At 36.6% G+C, this 20883-nt stretch overlaps 1 protein-coding gene across 6 annotated transcripts in view; it reads left to right on the top strand.

The window, feature by feature from the left end:
- Positions 1 to 20883, top strand: part of tafa5a (TAFA chemokine like family member 5a) — a 115956-nt gene that overhangs the window by 70464 nt on the left and 24609 nt on the right. For all 6 annotated transcript variants that reach the window (XR_004546493.3, XR_009329174.1, XR_004546494.3 and 3 more), the window contains one exon: positions 16249 to 16376. Coding sequence is in view for 2 of the 6 variants with exons in the window: in XM_059027174.1 (XP_058883157.1) it covers positions 16249 to 16376 (128 nt within the window). In the remaining 4 variants the exon portion in view is untranslated. The remainder of the gene's footprint in view (positions 1 to 16248; positions 16377 to 20883) is intronic.

Genomic DNA, 20883 nt, shown 5'->3' with positions numbered 1-20883 from the left:
GCAGCATGATTTTGGTAATGGGCAAAATAAACATTGCCAGACGAAGGGAGGTTGAGGCGCTGCTAGGGTATTTTACATGTGTTTATGAAACTACAATACCAGTCTTTTACATTACTAGGGTTATTCGAAATACAATTGACCTCTTAGTATTACTGTACGTTTTGCGCATTTTAACTAAACTGATGATTTTATTTTAACAAACGACTGAGATTTTATTGTGTTAGGTTTATGGCGTGAGGTGTTCTTTGTGAAATATGTTCGCGCTTTAGTGAACAACCCTTTATCTGAAAATAACGAAAATTAACATGCATTATTATGTTAAACTCTTAGCCTTTCAAGATACATTTCTTTCTGTAATATTAAGCAAATTAGGTTGAGATTATTGATTTTGAACTGGAGCATGTATGTTCGAGTATGCAATGGTTTTAACACTCTGATTTCGCCTCAGTTGCATTACTTGGACTGTTTATCTTTGTAGCTGCTATGTTTTAAGCTTAGAAGAAAGATCTGTATGTCAAATATCAAATTAAATGCCACAAAATGTCCTTTTGATATGGTTAAGGTATCTGAAAAAAAAACTATCTGGGAGTTTAGCTGTTGAGAAAAGGTGAAAACACTGCTGTCAATAAAATTGTAAATAAATGTAAATGAATTATTTTCTTTTGTTGTATTCATTACTGTATATCCAACCCAACCGAGCATAGGTAAAAGGGCCTCTGTGTGGTCAGTAAAAAAACCTGCTTTATAAATAGGCCAATGAATTGTGAATTCACTGAAATGGAGAGACAAAACACAAGGCAGAAACCGTGGATCCTTAATGGTGAACATCAGTGGGGCAAGTATGAGCACATTATTGTGCATCTCAATTTTGTATTTTTAATTGAAATGTTTTTTTTTTTCTTTTTACTTTTAGATTGCTAATCTCCTGTAAAAATGAATCTGATTAAATCAAACTGTCATAACTAATGACTCGAATTGACCCGAGCCAGATAGGTGACTCGACTCGAAGGTTCTTTATGCAAATAACCTTTTTCTACCTTTTAATAGAAAATTGTATTATGTACTGCTTAGTACAATAGTAAATGTGAAACAATATTTTAATGCCCAACTGAAAGGTAGTGTTTCTTTTTTAATATGAATTTAATATGCCCATCATTTAAACTGTCATTTTAGTTTACTGCAGACAGTTTACACTTTTACAACAAAATGTAAATGTGGCAGCCTTAGGTGGGAGTGATCTATTGTAAAGTCATTCTTATGTACTTGTACCTCCTCTGAGACCTCTGGCAACATCTGTTTATGTAACTTACCATTGTGTTAAAATGATTGACATGAAGTGTGGTGGATACAATGAAGTTGCAATGAATTATATGTACCTTTAACAGTTGGTATAAGTCAATGTGCCTACATTTTAGTTACAGAAAAAAAATCTAACAACTGTAATTGAGTACAGATCCACCTGTCTTTATGATTCTCAATTCCATGTGGAGGTAATCAGTACAATGTTTAATCAACCCACACCGTCAGGGAGTTTTCAGCCCACTTGAACTGTTTATACCAATCAGCTAGTTGTTAACAGCTGGTCTATACGAATGGGATGATAACAATCTATTGAATATGCTGATAGCAATCAGATTGGATACAGAACCCTTAATAGTTTACTGCAGTATAGCATTTAACATAAGTTATTGTGTATATTAAAAAAGTGCTACACAGGATACAGCAAAGGTAAAGTTAATGTATTTCTTGTAAGGGTGTTCTGTAACGCTACGCGCAACTAAGCGCACATCAAATATATGCTAATGAAAGTCCTTTACATGTAATCGGGAGCCTCCTAACCTCATAAATGATCACTGCGTGAAGAAACAAGAGCAGAGGAATATGCACCAAAGAAAGATTTTTAATCATGTTGGTTTGTATTAATACCTAAACTGTCATAAGGGTACGATATTGTCTATTAGGTGGATAATCTATTTTAAATTATTTTTAAACACCTTGTAATTAGTAGAGTGTATGGAAGCCCAGTGTGCCTTAGCATTGTCTTTTTGATGTGTCAATCATCTGCACCTAAGTAATAAAGATTAGATCCCAGCCAGGAACTTAAACTTGTGATGAGAATTGGTTGAGTTTCCATATTCCAGAAATGCTGGAAACTGGGGTTCTTTTATAATCTTAACAATAAGTCAGTGAACTAAAAGCTGGTACTGCCAAACAATTCCTAAGGGCTAACACACAGTACTGCTACCCCTCTGCAGGTAAAACTGAAGGACATAACAGAAAAGTACAAATAAGGCAGGAGTCTGGATCCAACCCAATTTCTATGAAAATCACCTTTCCTTAATATCATCACTGTTAGATAATTGAGAGAATCTACAGGTAGACCAAGGATTGTGGCCATGTATTTGATGTTATATAAGAATAGTTGGGCATTTTTAATACTGTTTAATCAATAGCTCTTGCTTCTGTGGTTTGGTATTCCACATAATGTGAATGTACCAGATTGGCGTTATGTAAGCCTATATCCTGGTTTAATTAGATGAACTTTGAAAGGGAATTTGGTCATTTGTTATGATATACTATTTGTCTATACACGTAGGACACAGTGACCTACTTTATCATGATACTAACATGGTGCACAGCAATAACACAATTGTAGGTTAAAAATGATGAATTACCTTTTTTTTAATTCACTGATCAGAATGTTAAGAGCAGCAATATATGACCATAATCCTATTAAAATTTATCAAGCATGTATAAAAAATGTCCTTGTAATGTGTACCAAAAAATATAAAAATAGAGTACCTCAAAAAATGCACGATGCAAGGCCTCCTTTCTGAAATAATGAATGGAAGAGGTGTAAATATGGGTGAAAGAGAATTACACAGTGGCAACATACATGTCGGGTTGCTTTGGAATAAAAACTCAGTTTGGGATTCTTGCATGTTGGATTAAGATTTGGTGCACTTTGAAACGATTGTCAGATTGATTTTGAATAAATGACATGTGGTTCCAGTCTGAGAAGCAAGGTTCAAGGTGTGGAAAGCTGCTGGACCTATGTCTGTGCTGTTCCCAGAGTCTGCAACTTGTGAATCTGTGCTCCAAGCTACCAAAAAAAGGAGAAAATGCCTGTTTTGCTAACTTAGATGAGCAGAGATTCCATTAACACTCACCAGACTCCTTGCAATGTCATAAAAAGGTTATGAGCAATTAGGTCTGCTGTTAGTACTGAATGTGAAGAACTTCATTTGCATGATTATTTTTAGTACACTTGTTAAAATAATTAAAACATCTGGTTTTATTAGTGGAAATAAAGATTGAATAGGTGACCCGCATTGTCGGAGAAATAATATAAAGCGTTATTAAGTATTGTCACATGCTGCCCATTTTCTCATGTGTGCATTCATGTAGATATGTCATCCTGTAAATTGCTTTTTTTTTTGTAAGTCTGGGGGTAATTCTTTGCTGTTCTTAGTACGGAATTGGTTGTGGTTGGCAGGTCATGGAGGATAAGCTTTCTCTTTCTCAATAATAGTACCAGTATAGGTATAGATTCTTTTCTGCATTTATCATTTCCTTTTTCTTTTACACAACACAGCATAGTAACCTTTTTGGTAGCTGTTTTTGGTATTCCCCCCCCACCCCCCAAAAAACTTTTGGTCTAGTAGTCTTTATGTCTAACAGTAGCCTACACTGCTTTTTTTGGTCTTAACAAAGCTGCTTTTTTAAAACCCTACTAGGATTTTGTTGTCAAAATGCAGTGGTTTGAAATAAAGCAGGGAAAAGTAAACTGTATAGAGTGGACAAATGTTATGTTTAATTTATGTACACTGTTTTTATGTCTGTTAAAGGGGGACCACCAACCTATTGTGTCTCCCCTCCGAATTTAGATTTTCATTAAGCTGAGCAGCTGTTGACTTTGACACTTGCATGTACTTTCTGTATTTCCATGTTTTTGTGTTGATAATTAGACAATTAGACAATAGTTGTTAAGAATGCTTGCAAGGCCAATGTACTGCATATAAAGAAATTGATTCAACTCTTGCTGGTCCCTCCATAAGGGGATTTACCTGCTGAGGACTGAATGGCCGTTTTTAAGTGAGGCTTGTGGTGTTGTGTTTTAACATTGGTTCTTCGCTGCCTCATAGGGTTTGTGTGTGTTGTTTATTTTTTTGTGGTTGCAAATTATTGAAGGAGTTAACAGGTTTCTGCAAAATAATCCCTTCTGCGAGTTCAAAACTATTTCATTGGACACCTTCCTACGTCACTCCTGCCAATGTTAATCAATCCAAATACTTAGGCTACTCATGGAATTCTAAGTTAATTTGTTTAAATTTTGGCACCACTATTTCTTTATCAGCGAATAATCATTAATTGACTCACACATTAAAGCTTTATATATATATATATATATATATATATATATATATATATATATATATATATATATATATATATATATATATATATATAAATACACACATATATACATATATATACACACATCTTTTTTGTTTTAAATAAACACCTACCTACTGTTTTAAATAGACTGAATAACTATCAACACTGTTATCTGCTCTTGAACTACCCCGATATCAAATCGTACTGTGTTTTGTATTTGCTCTTATTAGGAATTAAGTCATTGTATTTTGTATCTTGCTCTTAATTGTACTGTAATTCTTGATGTATTTTTTTGTATACAACTGTAAGTTGCCATGGGTGAGGGCATCTGCTAAGAAATAAATAATATGCTCTGTTGGCAGAAATGTGTAAAATAATGCTAAGCAACAGGATTGGGTGTTATGGCAGCATATGCTGTATATTGATGCCTCTCCTTTTATCTAATCCTTTTTATCCCTTTTGTATCTAATTATTATCTAAAGCAGTATAACAAATTAGGAGTCATAGCAGTGGTTGTCCTTGGGATCTTATAGCATTCCAGTAATAAAAAATGATGCTTTCATATAGTCCCTTAATGAAGTAAGGACATACATCATTATCTCACCCCATCTATCTAGTTGCAGAGCCCGTTTACGCATGTAAAAAGTGTTCATCCTTCCTTGTTGTCATAGAGGACAATTTTTATAACACACCATGATAGGTGACCCTTTTTTTTTGCAAGAATATACCATTTGCTTGTAAAAGTAACTGCAAATTGATATAAATTAAGTGCTGTATACTGTGAAAGATTAAGCTAATCAAATAGGCATACTGGCTGTATGTTCCCCTTTTTGTTTTGTGGTGCTTCGCTGACTTTTTAAATAATGGATTTTTTGATGTATGCTTTTGTGAGTAAACTGGGTCACTTTAAACTTAAAAACCTCCTTAACAGGCTGAATCTCTGACCCAGTGTGCTGTATTTCTCAGATAAGTGTGGGAGACACTATAATGAGGTTTATTTGTCATCGGATTTGACCATCTGGTGCAGTATTTGCCAGTTTCAGTCAAATGCAGCTCTGTTTAAAATGTGTTACACTGCTACCCTAGACATTTTAGCTTTGGTTAGTCTGATTTTATTTATTTATTTTTTTACCTTTTGAGATGCAAGTACTGCATGTTCACAACATATGAAAGCAGTACACCTGAGGCATACATTTGCTCAAAGCTGATGTATATGTAAAAAATTAACAATAATACCCATTTTGTAATTGATCTATTCGGCTTTTTGATAATTGTAATCCTGGCTGTGGAACGTTTAAGTCAAATCACTTCACATTATCCTTCTAATGCAGCAGCCAGAACTTCTTTCCTTAATCTTCTGATGGATAAGCCATTAGCGGGACTCTTTATAAAGAGAGGAAAAAGATCAAAGCAAATGTATAGCATCTTGAAAAATATTTACCAGATCCTCTTTGGATAAATTACTATCATTATTTTGTGTATTTTGTAAAAAGGAAAATAACCACACTTTTGTACAACTATAATAAAAATGTGCTATTTGTAATGTAAGCTTGTCAACACAATTCCTGACCTGCAAAAAGTCTTGTTTAGTCTGTTATTTATTTATTTATTTATTTATTTATTTATTATTAATTTACACATCACAGAAAAACCTGAGAACAACCAGGAACACATGCTGTATATGCTATATGTAAAAGTCCAGTGGAAATAGCTCAGATATTTCCAAATATTGTGTTTATGCATTATATATATATTTCACATGCTTATGTAGCACCTACATAAAAATGTAGTGTTTTTTTTTTTTTTTGGCCTTGATTTACCTGTTATATATAATTCTTCATTTAATCGTCAAAAAGGCCTGTAAAACATTACAATAATGAATGTTCTGCCACCCAGTGACCCTGACTGACTAAATTAATAAACAGGAAATAAACTATGCCTGAAAACAACACCATGTCATTTCAAAAGTATAAGTTCAAGTGCAGAAACCGTTGTGTTGGACCAGCAGATATTGATATGATGAGCTTCAAATCTAAATTCTGTCTTGGTTAACCCATGAGCTTAACTCTGTGTCCTATGATGAGTTTATGGACATACAAGGGACCATGATTTAAAATATTGATTTGAACAACTGAATAGAACCCATTGAGCATTGATTCCTGTGCCATCCAAATGCTGGTATTTGTCTTTTTTAGTTGCCTTGTCTTTCCTTCATACCTTCCTCTACTGTTGCTTCTGATGACTTACAAACACCTTGCAATTCTGTCTTCTCTCCCCAGAAAGCAGTTGCTTTGTATTGTGTTCAGGCTAAGCACATGGTGTTTTGTATAGGGAACAGATGGGATATCTCCATGAAATTGCCCTAGTATAATTCAATGCAGTCTCACAGCGTTGCTTGGACATGTTGTATACCTCATTCAGTATTGAAACTATTAAAATATATGGTTCCCTTTCAGTTCGAAGATGACCAACAACCAATATGTTTGGGATATGCCTGCCACAGGTCAGGTATTTAATGAGCATTTTATGTCAGAGCTGCGGATAGGCCCCTCCTGGAGGTGACGTCCTCGGTCCCGCCTACCAAGGAATTAAGTAGTCACTCCCCGGTGATCACTTTCTCTTTTGCGTCTCACAATCAGGTAGGTATACTAACCTCTCCAGTTGCTGTGATTGAGTCTGTGTGAAAGAGCTCTCACTCTGTGTTTTCTGGATTTCCCCTGCAATTTTAATCGCTGGAAGTCGGCTTGCCACTTCACTGGAATCAGAAACTCTGCTTCTGAAGACTAAACTGTAAACGCTGTGCAACTGCGCTCCTTTTTTTAAAAAAAAAATATATATACAAAATTTCAACAGCCTACATCACCTGGCGACTGTAGTCTGCTTTCTTAACCCTACAGCATTGCTGTTTTGTGTTGTCTTTTTTCCTCTGCTATTGAAGCTAAAAAAAAGAAGAGAGAAAAGAGAGACGCGTGATTCCTCCACCAGGACACGGCTGTGTCGTGCCCGCTGTTGAGTCGGCGCCACTGGATTTACTTGGCCCTAAAAAAAAAAAAATATATATATATATATATATATATATATATATATATATATATATATATATATATATAAAAAAATAATAAACCCTACCCCTTCAGCTTCTGCTGTGTGTGTGTGTGTGTGTTTTCTTCCACTGCCTCACAGTTTAAAAACAAACAAACGTGTGCTTCCTCCACTGGGCCTGGTTCTACTAGCCCCACTGTCGAGTAGACTCCTACATCGACCCACCCACCTTGGTGCATTGGGTCTTAATAAAAATAAAAAAAGTCTTGTGATCCACTGCTGTAAGCTACACGCCGCTCTGGTTGTGTGATTGCAAGCGGTCCAGACCCAACTGTCTGTAGGCAGTGCTCCACACTGCTGCAAGCTATGCACAGCCCCGGTTGTGACTGCACACGGTCCAGACTAGACACCCAGAATCTGCTTTTCAAACCTTTGCCAGCTGCTACAAGGCCAGCCCTGGGAGATCCCGCTACGCATGGATCTCCTCAGTCAGACGTGAGGCACTCTCTGGCACTCAGAACCGGGCAGACTCCAGCTGTGGGTCTGGCCCCTGAATGGGACCGTCTGTCTCATTTCCTGGTGACACGTTTTCTGAAGGGCACTCGGCGGTTACGTCCTCCTAGAAAGGACGTCCTCCCAGAGTGGAGTCTAGACTTGGTATTGGAGGCTCTCACTGAAGCCCCGTTTGAGCCTATACATTCCATAGAGTTGAAATATCTCTCTTTTTGCTAGCCATCACCTACGCTAAGCGGGTTAGTGAGCTACAGGCTCTGTCGGTGCACAGTGCCCATATGCGTATTTGGGAGGATGGAAACGGGGTATCATTCTGCACGAACCCCGCTTTCCTCCCTAAGGTGGTTACGGCTTTTCGTTAAGTTACCCACAAATTCCCTGGAAGAGAAGACGACCACCAAACCTTGCGAGGTCGCATCACTCGCATTCACGTTTTTTGATTCAAAAGAGAAAGTGATCTCCGCGGAGGGACTAACTTAATACCTCGGTAGGCAGGACCTGGAGGGGCCTATCGGTAGGTCTGTCATAAAATGCTCAGTAAATACCTGACCTGTGGCAGGCATATTGCAAAGGTATTGGTTGTTGGTCGTCTTTTATTTCATAGAACCGGGGTTACATCCGTAACCTTATGTTATAAATGGCCACTTTCCAGTTGAATCTTCAGATAGACACTCTGGAATGGGAATGTTGTTGGTTTATTTAAGAGATCTATTTCCCAGATTAAATGTTTATTTTTGTATTTTTATTTTAACAAACACTGTGTAAAGATTTATTCAGCCTGGGTTTTATTTTCACTGGCTGTTATAAGAACATACCACACAATTACAACACTGAGCCCAAAACACAACTTTTTGTTAGCAGGTAAATAGGAATAAAGATCATTGGTAGGTATACAGTTTAGTATAGCCAAACAGTCTAAAATGCAGATAGACCACAGAGAACAGGCAGTAACATTTGAGAGCACAAATATGCCTAAAATCAGTAACCAAGGAAGAGCTAGAGAGAGAGCGCTCCCCCATCTGGGAGTTACTTACATGGAAAGTAACTACAGTCTTTTTTGTAACAGCAAAGGCTCATTAAAAAAACTGCATGTTTGTTTGTGTTGATTTGTGCAGCTGTCAGAATGCTTTTATTGCAAGATCATTCATATGTTGTCAAATGTTGGGATAATAGGTTTCTACTTGGTAGTGTTAAAAGTCATTGATAAAGGGGAGAGAGTGGGAGACTATAAAACATGAGGTAGATTATAGTATCTTGATACTGAAACATACACCAGTAGAACTATGTACTTATTTATCAAATTAATGACAGGAAGTCATTGTAATGCATGTGTTGATGTTTTGGATCCCCCAAATTTGAAGCCCAGTAATTATTATTATTATTATTATTATTATTATTATTATTATTATTATTATTATTATTTATTTCTTAGCAGACGCCCTTCTCCAGGGTGACTTACAATTGTTACAAGATATCATATTTTTACATACAATTACCCATTTATACAATTGGGTTTTTACTGGAGCAATCTAGGTAAAGTACCTTGCTCAAGGGTACAGCAGCAGTGTTCCCCACCGGGGACTGAACCCACAACCCTCTGGTCAAGAGTCCAGAGTCCTAACCACTACTCCACACTGCTGCCCTAATAATCCTTAAATGATTGGATTTCAAGAACTGGTACATTGATGACCACTCATTGTTGCAACTAACACCACCTCCTCCTCCTTATTTTATATCTCAATTGTATACCATGTGAAACCTGGTTCCAGGAGACCGAGTTTGAGGCAACTTTGCTGTATCAAACCCGAAATCTTCCCTGGTGTGCCATGCAGTGGCCTGAAACCAAGTTCCAAGCCACAAAGTGACCTTGTGTTCCCTCAGCTTTAGGCTCTTTTAGGAACTTTGGTATGGGACCATTAAACAATAAAAGTGCCCTAGTTAACTGTTTTGTGACTGAATTGAACTTTGCCAACAGCCTAATTTGTTTAATCTATTATACAATTCAGATAGTTTTGCCATGTGGCCTCCACTTACTGAACACTGACATTACATTTTCACTGTCATATAAAGTTCTAATTAAATACTCAAAGTAGTGCTCAAGTAAGGCTTTGTTGCATATAGTTAGTCTGCCTATCACCTCCTAACACATAAACAAGTTGTAAATTGAATTTGACATTTTTATCACACTGCAGTCACTTTTTCAACACCTTATAAATGCAGCTATACTCTTCATTATCACAGTTCTTTTTTAGCCTAATAAAGTTATGGTAAATGGGGTCAGTGTCATTTTAGATTGAAGTAAAATGTTCCCATGATTTTAATATAGCAAAATTGGACCCTCAAAATGTGTGATTTAACAGTTTTTGTATTGCTTTCAATATTTATCAGAGGAACTGCATGTGCTGCAACATTAGCACCTGAAGCCAGAAAAAGAGAGATCACAAATGTCATTGCCTAAAAATATTTTTAAAATATGTTATTGGTTATTATGCTTTCTTTGAGGAAATGGTCATAATGTATTTAAATAAATGTTAGTATGGCCAAAATGTTTAGGAATCAGAAAAATGCACCTATGGATTTCTTTGTGACATATCTCTAGGGATTCAGTATTTTGCATCGAACAGCAGTAAGTTAAAATTGATTTTCTGTAAGAGCATTGCACAGTACATTGCTGTGCATGGCTATGATGGACTGCTGATAGGAAGACTTGGCAGAAAGCTGGTGTTTTATTATATCTTTTTTTTCTTAAGTAATGGACAGATAATAGCTCATGATTAAGATTAGGATGGTAATATTTACATATTGTGCTCCATTCAAATAATTTCAGCTTACTGGTACTGATGTGAAACTGAAATATGTAATTTGACGTTCAGTGTAAAGTCCTGTGCCTTTCGTGCAGCAAGTATTACAAGTGATGTGACATGTCCGACTCCGCATTAATGCACAAGACTGACACTGGAAAATAGACAGGTTTGACAGAATGCCACTTTTCTCTAAAGAGGCAGTGTTGAATTAAGACATAACAGTTTGGCTTAAAAGGGTCTTTCAGTTGTCATTATTGTGCTAATGCCACTGTGAATGTTAATGCCCCTAAGTAGAAAACAGGCACAGGTCCAGCTTGCTAGGTTAAAAGAAGAAACTTCACCCTAGATACAGTAGTGGAATAAGGGTTGGTTTAAATGGGTGAATGGGGCATAATTGTAAAGTTATATTTAACAGTTGACTGAATGCATGTTAATTATGTTTTGTACTTTATTATGACTGCAGTACACTGTATATATAAATGAAGGTTTTAAAGCGAGACATTCCGTATGAATATTTGGCAGTCATCTACCATGTGGTAGTGCCCAGAATTGGAGCTTCCTAATTTGTGGATGAAAAATGTCTGGGATGTCTAAATTTTTTATAGTATTATAATACTAATGCTATTTTACATCCAAACGAAGTATGAGATAGCTATCCATATGGCAAAGTAAGACTCATGTCTACAATTTGCCATTTAGACTAGATTAAAAAGCGTGAGTGGAGGTAGGCGTGTCATGTTTTTATTATGTGCTGTATATTGATGTGGCCCAAGTGATACCAATGTGATGTGTTTACTGTGTAGAAGCAAAAATGGCATAAGCTTATAATGACATATGTTGGATGTTTAAAATTGTTGGCTGGAAACCTTGTACATTTACTTTAATGTTAGAAATTATTGGCAAAAGCATTTATATCTTCTATTTGAAGGGTCAAGTGGACTCCTGTCTCGGAGAAACCAATAGATAATACTATACTTTTCTCATAAAATGTATTATGGTGGTATGGCTGAAGGGTTGTGTATGTCTGCAGAGGGTACATTTGAAAAATCTGAAATATGCTGGAAACAACTGTTTGGTAAATACATTTTCGGTCCTAAAAAAACTATTATTCCATTCTCATGCAATTGAAGCACAGTGGTAAGATTCCTTTTCTCTTAATGCCATTCCTTCTACAGTATTGTGTTGGATTTATTGAGCAAGGCTTACAGCTGTTGACAAGATCATGATATACTATTTCATAGAGATAATGTCCTACTGTGGGTGTAATGATGTTATGTCTATCTTATCTCTGTAAGAGTAACTGTGTGTTGTGTTTTTAGGTAGATAAGTGCCTGGATTTTTTTTTTTTATTATTATTATATACATTGCTGTTTTGTTGAACAAAGTGACAGAAATGACTAGATAATGATGGAAACAAAAATGATCATTTCAATTGATTAAAATGTTATCCTTTAGCATCTTCAGATGATTATATATTGGTGAAATATAGCACTTCCCCAGACCGAATCAGATAAGCTGTGTGAAATGTTGGAATTTAATTTAATCCATTGTCTATTTTGTACTGAATTGAATTAATAATTGGGGCTAACAGGCTATCACACTCAGATTGCTAGTAGCAAAACACTTCAGGACACATTAATTTATTAAGGCCACTGTATAACATTTTAATTTCATTTATCGTTTTTTCCTCTCTCTTAAAATTGTAATTTAGCTGATAGGTGACATTAAAGGGCTAATCACATAGGGAAAATTGCTATCTAATTGGTTTGTTCTTTACATTTTTGCCAGCTCCTTGCCTTTAAAAAAGCCAGAAATCCTAGGTGTTTACACTGACAATGCTTGGCAACAGTCTTAATATTGTATGTGCAGTACTGAAAATAGTAGATGCCTTGGTCATTTATGTAAATGACTGATCTGTTCAGAGCATGAAGTGACTGGAATTTCTTGCTGTCAGATGCTGCGTTGGCACTCATTTTACCCGTCACGTGAAGGCTGTGTTTTGCATTTAATGGATTCAGCTGTGATTTGCTTACAAGAACTGAATGTACAATTAATTATTATGGAAATAAACAAGAGACCATGGCCTAGATTCAATTTACTTTTTGGCGTCATTATCCAGATTTTATTTGGTTTCCTTGCCCTAGTTCGTGGAAAATACTTTTTTGGGAGTGATGGCGTGGGGTGAGTGATGGATTTATCCAACATTTAATGCAATTTAATGAAACAGTACATGTATAAGCTTATGAAAAATATTTAGACAGGGTACCCTGTGACGGGGTACACCCCGCTCCTGTGTTTATTTATATTTTGTATTATTATTATTATTATTATTATTATTATTATTATTATTATTATTATTATTATTTATTTCTTAGCAGACGCCCTTATCCAGGACGACTTACAGTTGTAAACAAATACATTTCAAGAATCACAGTGCAAATAATAATACAATTAAGAGCCTACAGAGCCCGCTCCTTCTCCACCCTCACTCCGCAGTGGTGGAATGACCTTCCTACAGATGTCAGGACTGCCCAGTCCCTGACCACATTCCGGCACCTCCATGAGACTCACCTCTTCAGACAGCACCTGTAGAACTCCTCTGTTTTTCCCCTGGGACACTTATCACCCTTCCTTAAATGCGCTTTACTTGCTCTTATCTGCCCCCTATTTTACTGCATTTAATCTTGTACTTCAGAGTACTGTAATCTGCCAAGTGTTTAATCTGTAGTATTTTGTATTTAATCATATCCTGATGTAACTATCACTGACACTATTATCTGCTGTGTTATTGAATTGTATTTTGTCACACTTGTACTTGCTTGAACCAAAGTCATTGTATTTATCTTGCTCTTAATTGTACTATTACTTGTACTGTGATAATTGAAATGTATTTGCTTACGACTGTAAATCACCCTGGATAAGGGCGTCTGCTAAGAAATAAATAATAGTAATAATAAAAGATAAATATAATGATGAATACAATGACTTTGTATTCACAAATACCTCTCAATAATAACAGTAAATAATAATAATAATTATTTACCGTTATTATTGAGAGGTATTTGTGTTTTATTTTAACATAAGTTGACAGGGACGATGGTTGCTTTTCGTCTCTGCCAAACTACACCTCGTGAGAATGTGTGGTCGGCAGCTAATGATTTTTTGACAAATTGGCTGTTGACCACGCATATCGGGAAATCGTGTGCAGAATGTGGTCAAGGGATAAACAAGGTAATTGATAACCGGTTAATCCTTTGACCACTATAAAATCCTGCAGCTTTTGCTTAGTGGGGTTGGTTGGAGGAGAGTGTATCTGTGTGAGAGACAAAAGTAAGAGAAAAATAAAAATTGCTACTCGTGCTGGCTTTACATCAGAACGATACTTGTTTGGTTCAGTGTTTTGTATGTGTCTTTGTTTTGGCCATCGTGCCTTTTTGTTTGTGTAAAGTGTTTTTGTTTTTGTTTTAAACATTTTATTTTGTTTTAGTAAATAAGAGCGCATTTGCGACTCCCTCCGTAGTACCTTTCCTGTGTATCAACATCCTGGTCTGTGATGTCACCACTCGACCATCCTGTCACATGCCCCCACAAACAAAAGCATGTTGTTTAACCCTTTGCAGTCCATTTATTCAGCGCGTCTCAGGCGCATCAGGTCCAATTTATTTTCACACACACAGTTTATTTTAGACTCGCTATTTTAAAAGTATTTTTTTTTACAGTAAAATAGGTTTAACCCTTTGCGGTCCATTGTCGGACTGGGTCCGACATTGCAATTATTCCTCACAGGTCTTTTGTCGGACTGGGTCCGACATCATTAAGCAACGCAATAAACGGGTGTTTAGTCGTTTTTTCTCCGGAAAAAGCCGAGAAAACCATTCAATTGCCGAGTGGTAGCGACAGGAGCCGAGACAAGTCTGGAAAAAAAAAAAAAAAAAAAAAAAGGCGTATTTCATGAATAGTCATACATGGTATCAGGTATCAGATAATGGGCGTTCATAGTAAACAAGCTGGCTAAGTGCGTCAGCGCACTGAGACTATCATGGACATTTGCAGAGCTTTTTCCAGATGTTATAGTAATAAAATAATGACTTGGATCGCATTATTGAGGAGTTTGGTGATAAAACGAGTGATCTGGAGATGATCGATCGGTATGTACGACTATTATTATTATTATTATTTATTTCTTACATAGCTGAACGCTATAGCAAACAAAAGGGTGGGGCGGGGCTGGAGATGCCTAGTGTGTGCTTTGTTGATATGCAGGGCCATTTAAACCCGTTTGACTGTGAAAAAAAATACTTTTAAACAGCGCGTATAAAATTAACTGCGCGTGTGAAAATTAATTAGACCTGGCGTGCCTGACGCGCGATTAATAAATGGACCGCAAAGGGTTAAAGGCACTGCATATCAACAGGACACTCAGTACTGCATCTCCAGCCCCGCCCCTCCCCTTGTTCTCTGTATTTTTCACATACCTCTTCATAGTCATGCGTACCGGTAAATCATTTCCTGATCGCTCGTTTTATCACCAAACTCCTCAATAATGCGATCCAAGTCATTATTTTATTACTATAACATCTTAAAAAGCTCTGCAAATGTCTGTGATATTCTTTGAGCGCTGGATGCGGAAGCAGCTACCTTGTTTGTTTATGTCCGTGTTATCTCTGTGGTGCCGGGGCTATGTGTATTGCTCAGATCCGCCCCTCTTTTTTTTCGCTTCGGCTTCTCTCGGCTCCTGTCGGTCTCACTCAGCCATTGAATAGTTCTCGGCTTTTTCTGGAGAAAAAACGACTAGAGACCTGTGTTTTACGTCTTTTTGATGATGTCAGACACGGTCCGACATTGGACCAGAAAGGGAAAATTGTAATGTCTGATCTGGTCTGACATAGGACCACAAAGGGTTAAACAACCGTGAAAGTGCACACAGGACCATCCACTTTCAATCAATTCAGTATTTACATTTTTATAAATGGATATAAGTATTGGTTTCAATTGCAGTTTGCAATTGCAATTTCCTGAGGGCCAACAGAAATCTAAGTTCTAATAGCTTGTCGAATCAGATTTTCCACCCCTAAACCTGCGGAAACCCGCGGAAGGTCAATGCAGAGCCCCAAAACAATGTCATATTGCTTTAACCTCTTTCAGTGATGCTGATTAAACACATTTTCACATCTATAGAGGGTATTTACTATTTATTTAGAGATCCATTACCCTTATCCCTGGGGGTGCTTTGTTTCTGTTAATTAGTTTAATTTCTGTTGTGACTCAAAACTGTGATACCACAGCTTTTGTCATATGTTTTTACACAGCAACTACTTCCATTGTAGTTGGGTATTGTGCTTTTCAATCATGCTCAAGCCATAAACATCACTGAATTTTGCTTTTCAAAAATCCATTTGAAGCACGGAATCATGTCTACAATATACTGTGTTGTATACAACTATATATATATATATATATAGTTATCTTTTCTTTTGTTTTCCTTTTACAGCACGAATTGTAAAGACAAAACAGTGGTGTGAAATGCTTCCTTGTTTGGAAGAAGAAGGATGTAATTTGCTAATAAATAAATCAGGTTGGACTTGTACGCAACCCGGAGGCCGAGTTAAAACAACAACAGTAAGTCACATACTCTGTTTTAAATCTGAAGTGGTCACACCTGGAAACCAGAATTAATTATTTTTCCTCTCTTGGTTTTGAATTCATTACAAAAAAAATGTATCCTACTAAAAAAAAAAAAAAAAGATACATTTAAGGAAGTTATACCTGGAGAATGCCATGGTAAAATACAAAAACAATGTAAACTCTTTAAGTATGTAAGCATATTACTATGAAATGGACATTTGTTTATTCTTTTCTTATCCTGGGGAATGGTTTATGCATTAGGACCATCATTATCACCAGCTGGATTTTATTTTTCTACCTTTCCCCAAAACACGAATACAGTACCAGTACTGTTTGTTCCATTGTAGACACAGGGCACTATTATCAAAGCTATTTACTCCAAAACATCATGAGCACCATTTTTCCAGTAAAAACACATTATGAGAATGATGACTTGAAGTAAACAGTTTTGAGAATCTAGAGAATCTAGAATATTGTTATTCTTGAGAGGGAAGCATTGGGATTTAAGGGTTGTAACTTTCTGCCTTACTAAACCGGAATATTTAGCCGTGAAAATAAATGTACTGTGTGCTTGTTAGAATGCAAAATATATCTGATATATTGGGGTTTAAAGTGAAAGTATATTACAGTACTCCGTTGCGTATCAGACTGTGATGGGACCAGAGTAAGGGCGGATATGTAAAAAGGCAGATACATCCTGTTTTAAATACCATTATACACAGCTGTAACAATTACTGTACTTTATTATTATTGTTTTGAGATTCAGCTTTTATTAGGGAGCTCCCCTAAATTCCTTGTTTAGAAAGATACAGGGTATTAATGCTTGTGATAGAGTAGCTATCTGCCGTGTGGGTGTGTGAATTCGCTGCTGAGTGGCAGGCAGGAAATCAAGACGGAGGTTGAAGTTGATACACCCCTCAGGCGAACAGGATTTATTTACATATTGTAGCACTGAGCTGCAGGGTTTCCAGGATATAATGAGACAGACAACAGTTGCGGTTCAAAGCAGCAGTAGGAAACCGCTGTATTTATAATTTTGTTAGCTTTTAGTGAACAATTGCTCTCATTCCTCTCCTCTTACTCGCAAACTCAACCTCTCTCTCCCTCTCTCTCTCTCTCTCTCTCTCTCTCTCTCTCTCTCTCTCTCTCTCTCTCTCTCTCTCTCTCTCAATTCTCCCACCACTAGATCTCGCTTCTCTCTTCCAAACTGTCATCACACACACCCAAGTCCCTCCCCCTTCCTCACTCATTGGTCCAATATTCCCTATCTCTGTCGTGTCAGACCTGCTCCCACCCCCGTCAGAGACACGCTCACACACAGGCAGTCTCTCAGGTCCATCCCCACATTGTCTTGCAAATCAGCAGCCCCCGCACTACAATATCAATACACTAAACAGCCCACGTGACACTGCCAGCAAAGGTTGCACACGGAGCACATACAACACAGTGTATGAAACCTTTGAAGAGATTGATCATGGCGGATAAACAGTTAGGGCGGATATGTGACAGGCGGACATGCGACGGATTGCTGTACTTGAGTACTAGAAAAATGCATGACCATGTTCCTACAATGGAAATGGTGTGGTGTCATATACAAAGCCTGGTCTGACATTGGTTTAACATACATATTTGGACTTTGGCTGTGCAGCAGTTAGCTTGCAAATCAGCTAGTTATTGCTTGAAAAATTATTTATGAATCTCATTATATACTGACTTCAGTACAGTTGTGCTTGCACTACTAATCCTCTTTAAACTGCAGTAATGTGGTAAATGTGTGTCTAACACTGTACAGACATTTCCTTTAAAAAAAAAAAAAAATCTGCATTTTTTGCTATCCCCTTCAGCGCAACCTGCATAAAAATACAAATTAGCTGTACCATTACAATGAACATGCACATTTGAATGGGTAATGAAATACACATTTTCATTTTTGCACAGAACAGACCATGATGAACGTTTGACATCATTATATTGCAGTAATAATGCCAATAGTCCATATTCTGAAACCCACAAAAATGCATTAAGGCAATACAAAGTATTTGCAAATTACAAATCCTTACCATTAGTTAATGGCAGAAATGAGATGATTTTAAAACATGTCACTGCTGTAATATTTAGCACAATTAAAACAAAAAGCAAAGTGTTTTCTAACAATAACCCACAACATAGAGCAAACAATTGTTTGCAAGGTGCATACATTGAAAGTACAGGCTCTCCATTGGGACCTGATTTTAAAATTTGTTAAAATACCATTCAGGTCTGTCAGACATTTAGGTCACAGGGCTACACCCTAGTGGAGGAGAATACGTTTCACAAAACTACCTTAAACTGACTCGCATATTCAAATCCATTTATGAACATCCCACAAATTCATATTAAAGGGTACATAAGGACCTTTTTATTTGATTGTTAGATGTTCTCATGTGTTGCTACAACTGTTTATGTAAGGTGTGTGTATTGTTTTAGTTAATTTATTTATTTTTACATTTTGAACACTTTTTTAAAGTGAACTACATTTCCCATCATCCTCCTGCTCACTGGTAAATCTATCTCAGTTACATATATGAGCATGATGATGATGGGAAATGTAGTTCTGAGAGGTCCATACGGGGAATGCAATTTAAAAGTTAAAAATAAGTGGTCAAAATGTATAATTTTTTTTTTAAAAAAAGACACACACGCCTTACGTAAACAGTTGTAGCAACACATGGGAACATGTAACACAATAAAATAAAAGGTCCTTATGTACCCTTTAAGGGGGATTTTTTTTTTTTTTTCACTACTAAGATGTTTATGGGGTTTATGCAAATTAATTCACGAAGAATGCCTTCACATTGCTGTTTTGATTTCAGTACAGTAAAACCACCTAATAACTCTACTGTTATTGCCTGCCTCGCTTTTTTCCCACACACTTTGTGGAGTAAAATAATACAACCAGCGTGTTTATATGCAAGTCATTTGCTGTACTGTATCGAAATGTTCTGACATTAGTATAGCATAGCACAATGTAGCATACAGAAATCTGTAAATATACACATTGCAGTGTTCTTGGGTTTTTCAACTGTACTGAACTCCTGATAGTCCATTTTTTGTCACATTTTTTGCATAGTCCCTTTGAAGTGATAATAAAGGAGTTTGTCTGTATTCTAAAACTAAATAGGGTATCTGAAAACACAGCAACATGTTTTTATTAATATGTAAAATAAATAAGTGGGGGACAAAAGTGACCTCATTAAAAGAGAGTTTGAGAGTTTTGTAAAAGGAAAAGATACATTAGATACTAGAAGAAATCACACAGCTCTGTTAATTCATCTCTGCCATATCCTGTTCACAGTGCTTAGCAACTCCTTTTCATTTGCATAATCGGTGGATTTTGTATGAGAAACAAAGCAGTTGGGTAAGCGATCCCAGACTATAAATCAATGTTATGATATGTTATATTGGCCACTTTATATAGGCTTCAGTAAGACAACAAAAGCACAGAAAAATTGCTTCATAGTGTTGCATCTGTGTATGAAGCTATGAATTTGGTATTTTAAGTGCTGTTATACTGCTTCAAATTAGATTGTTAACATAAAGTCAAAAAAAAGTGTGGGTTTTGAATTATCAATGTTCATTCTTTTCATAGTATTTGTTTAAAAAAACTTATTACAATTCTGAACTACAGTCAGCACTCGCATATCTGACCCTATAAAATTTTGACTTCAGTGACGGTTAAACGTATGTGACTGTCACAAAGACGGCCGGAGTGGGTGGTGTCAGACCAGAGCCAGGAAGTAACACACAGAGACTTGGAGTTTTGGTTAAGCTGAGCGCGTGATCGCGCTCAGCATTTAATAATTAACAGAACTGAACAGAAAATAAAAGGTTTTAAACACAAAAACAGGACACGGCACTTGAGGCCAAAATAAAAGGACAAACAAAACGTACTAACACACAAACGGTGGATGCACAGACAACCGAACAAACACGGTGAGTGAAAACACTTATTTACTTTACGTTGTTTTATTTTCTCCTTCTCTCTCTCCCGTTCTCCACTCACCGAACACCCAACCCTGAGTGAATGAAAATGTGTCTATATATACTGTTGTGCTGGGATTCAATTACTAATTGATTATTCACTTGAATCCCAGCACGTGAATGAATTACGTGCAACCCCGTGCTCACATATTACATTTAACCAGCACGTGAAGTGATTTGTGCCCTCCTCGTGCCTAAATACAAATCTACATTTTTAAATACACGTGAAACACAGACCCGTTTATATCCCGTGTACCAATGACTATACACCAACATTAACACACGCAACATACAACACTTAACACACAACACGTAACATATAACATACACAGGGGGGGCACTTTGCCACAGTGACGCATATCTGATTATTTCATTTTGGCCCATTCCAACCCATGTATCTTTTTTGTATTCCCTGAAAAATGGACAACATCAAAAATACATATCTGAAAGGACTGTGTTTTATTGGTACAGTATTATATTT

This window comes from Acipenser ruthenus, chromosome 7, assembly GCF_902713425.1.
Source record: "Acipenser ruthenus chromosome 7, fAciRut3.2 maternal haplotype, whole genome shotgun sequence".
NCBI lineage: Eukaryota > Metazoa > Chordata > Actinopteri > Acipenseriformes > Acipenseridae > Acipenser > Acipenser ruthenus.
This window is presented reverse-complemented; position numbering and strand designations above follow the sequence as displayed.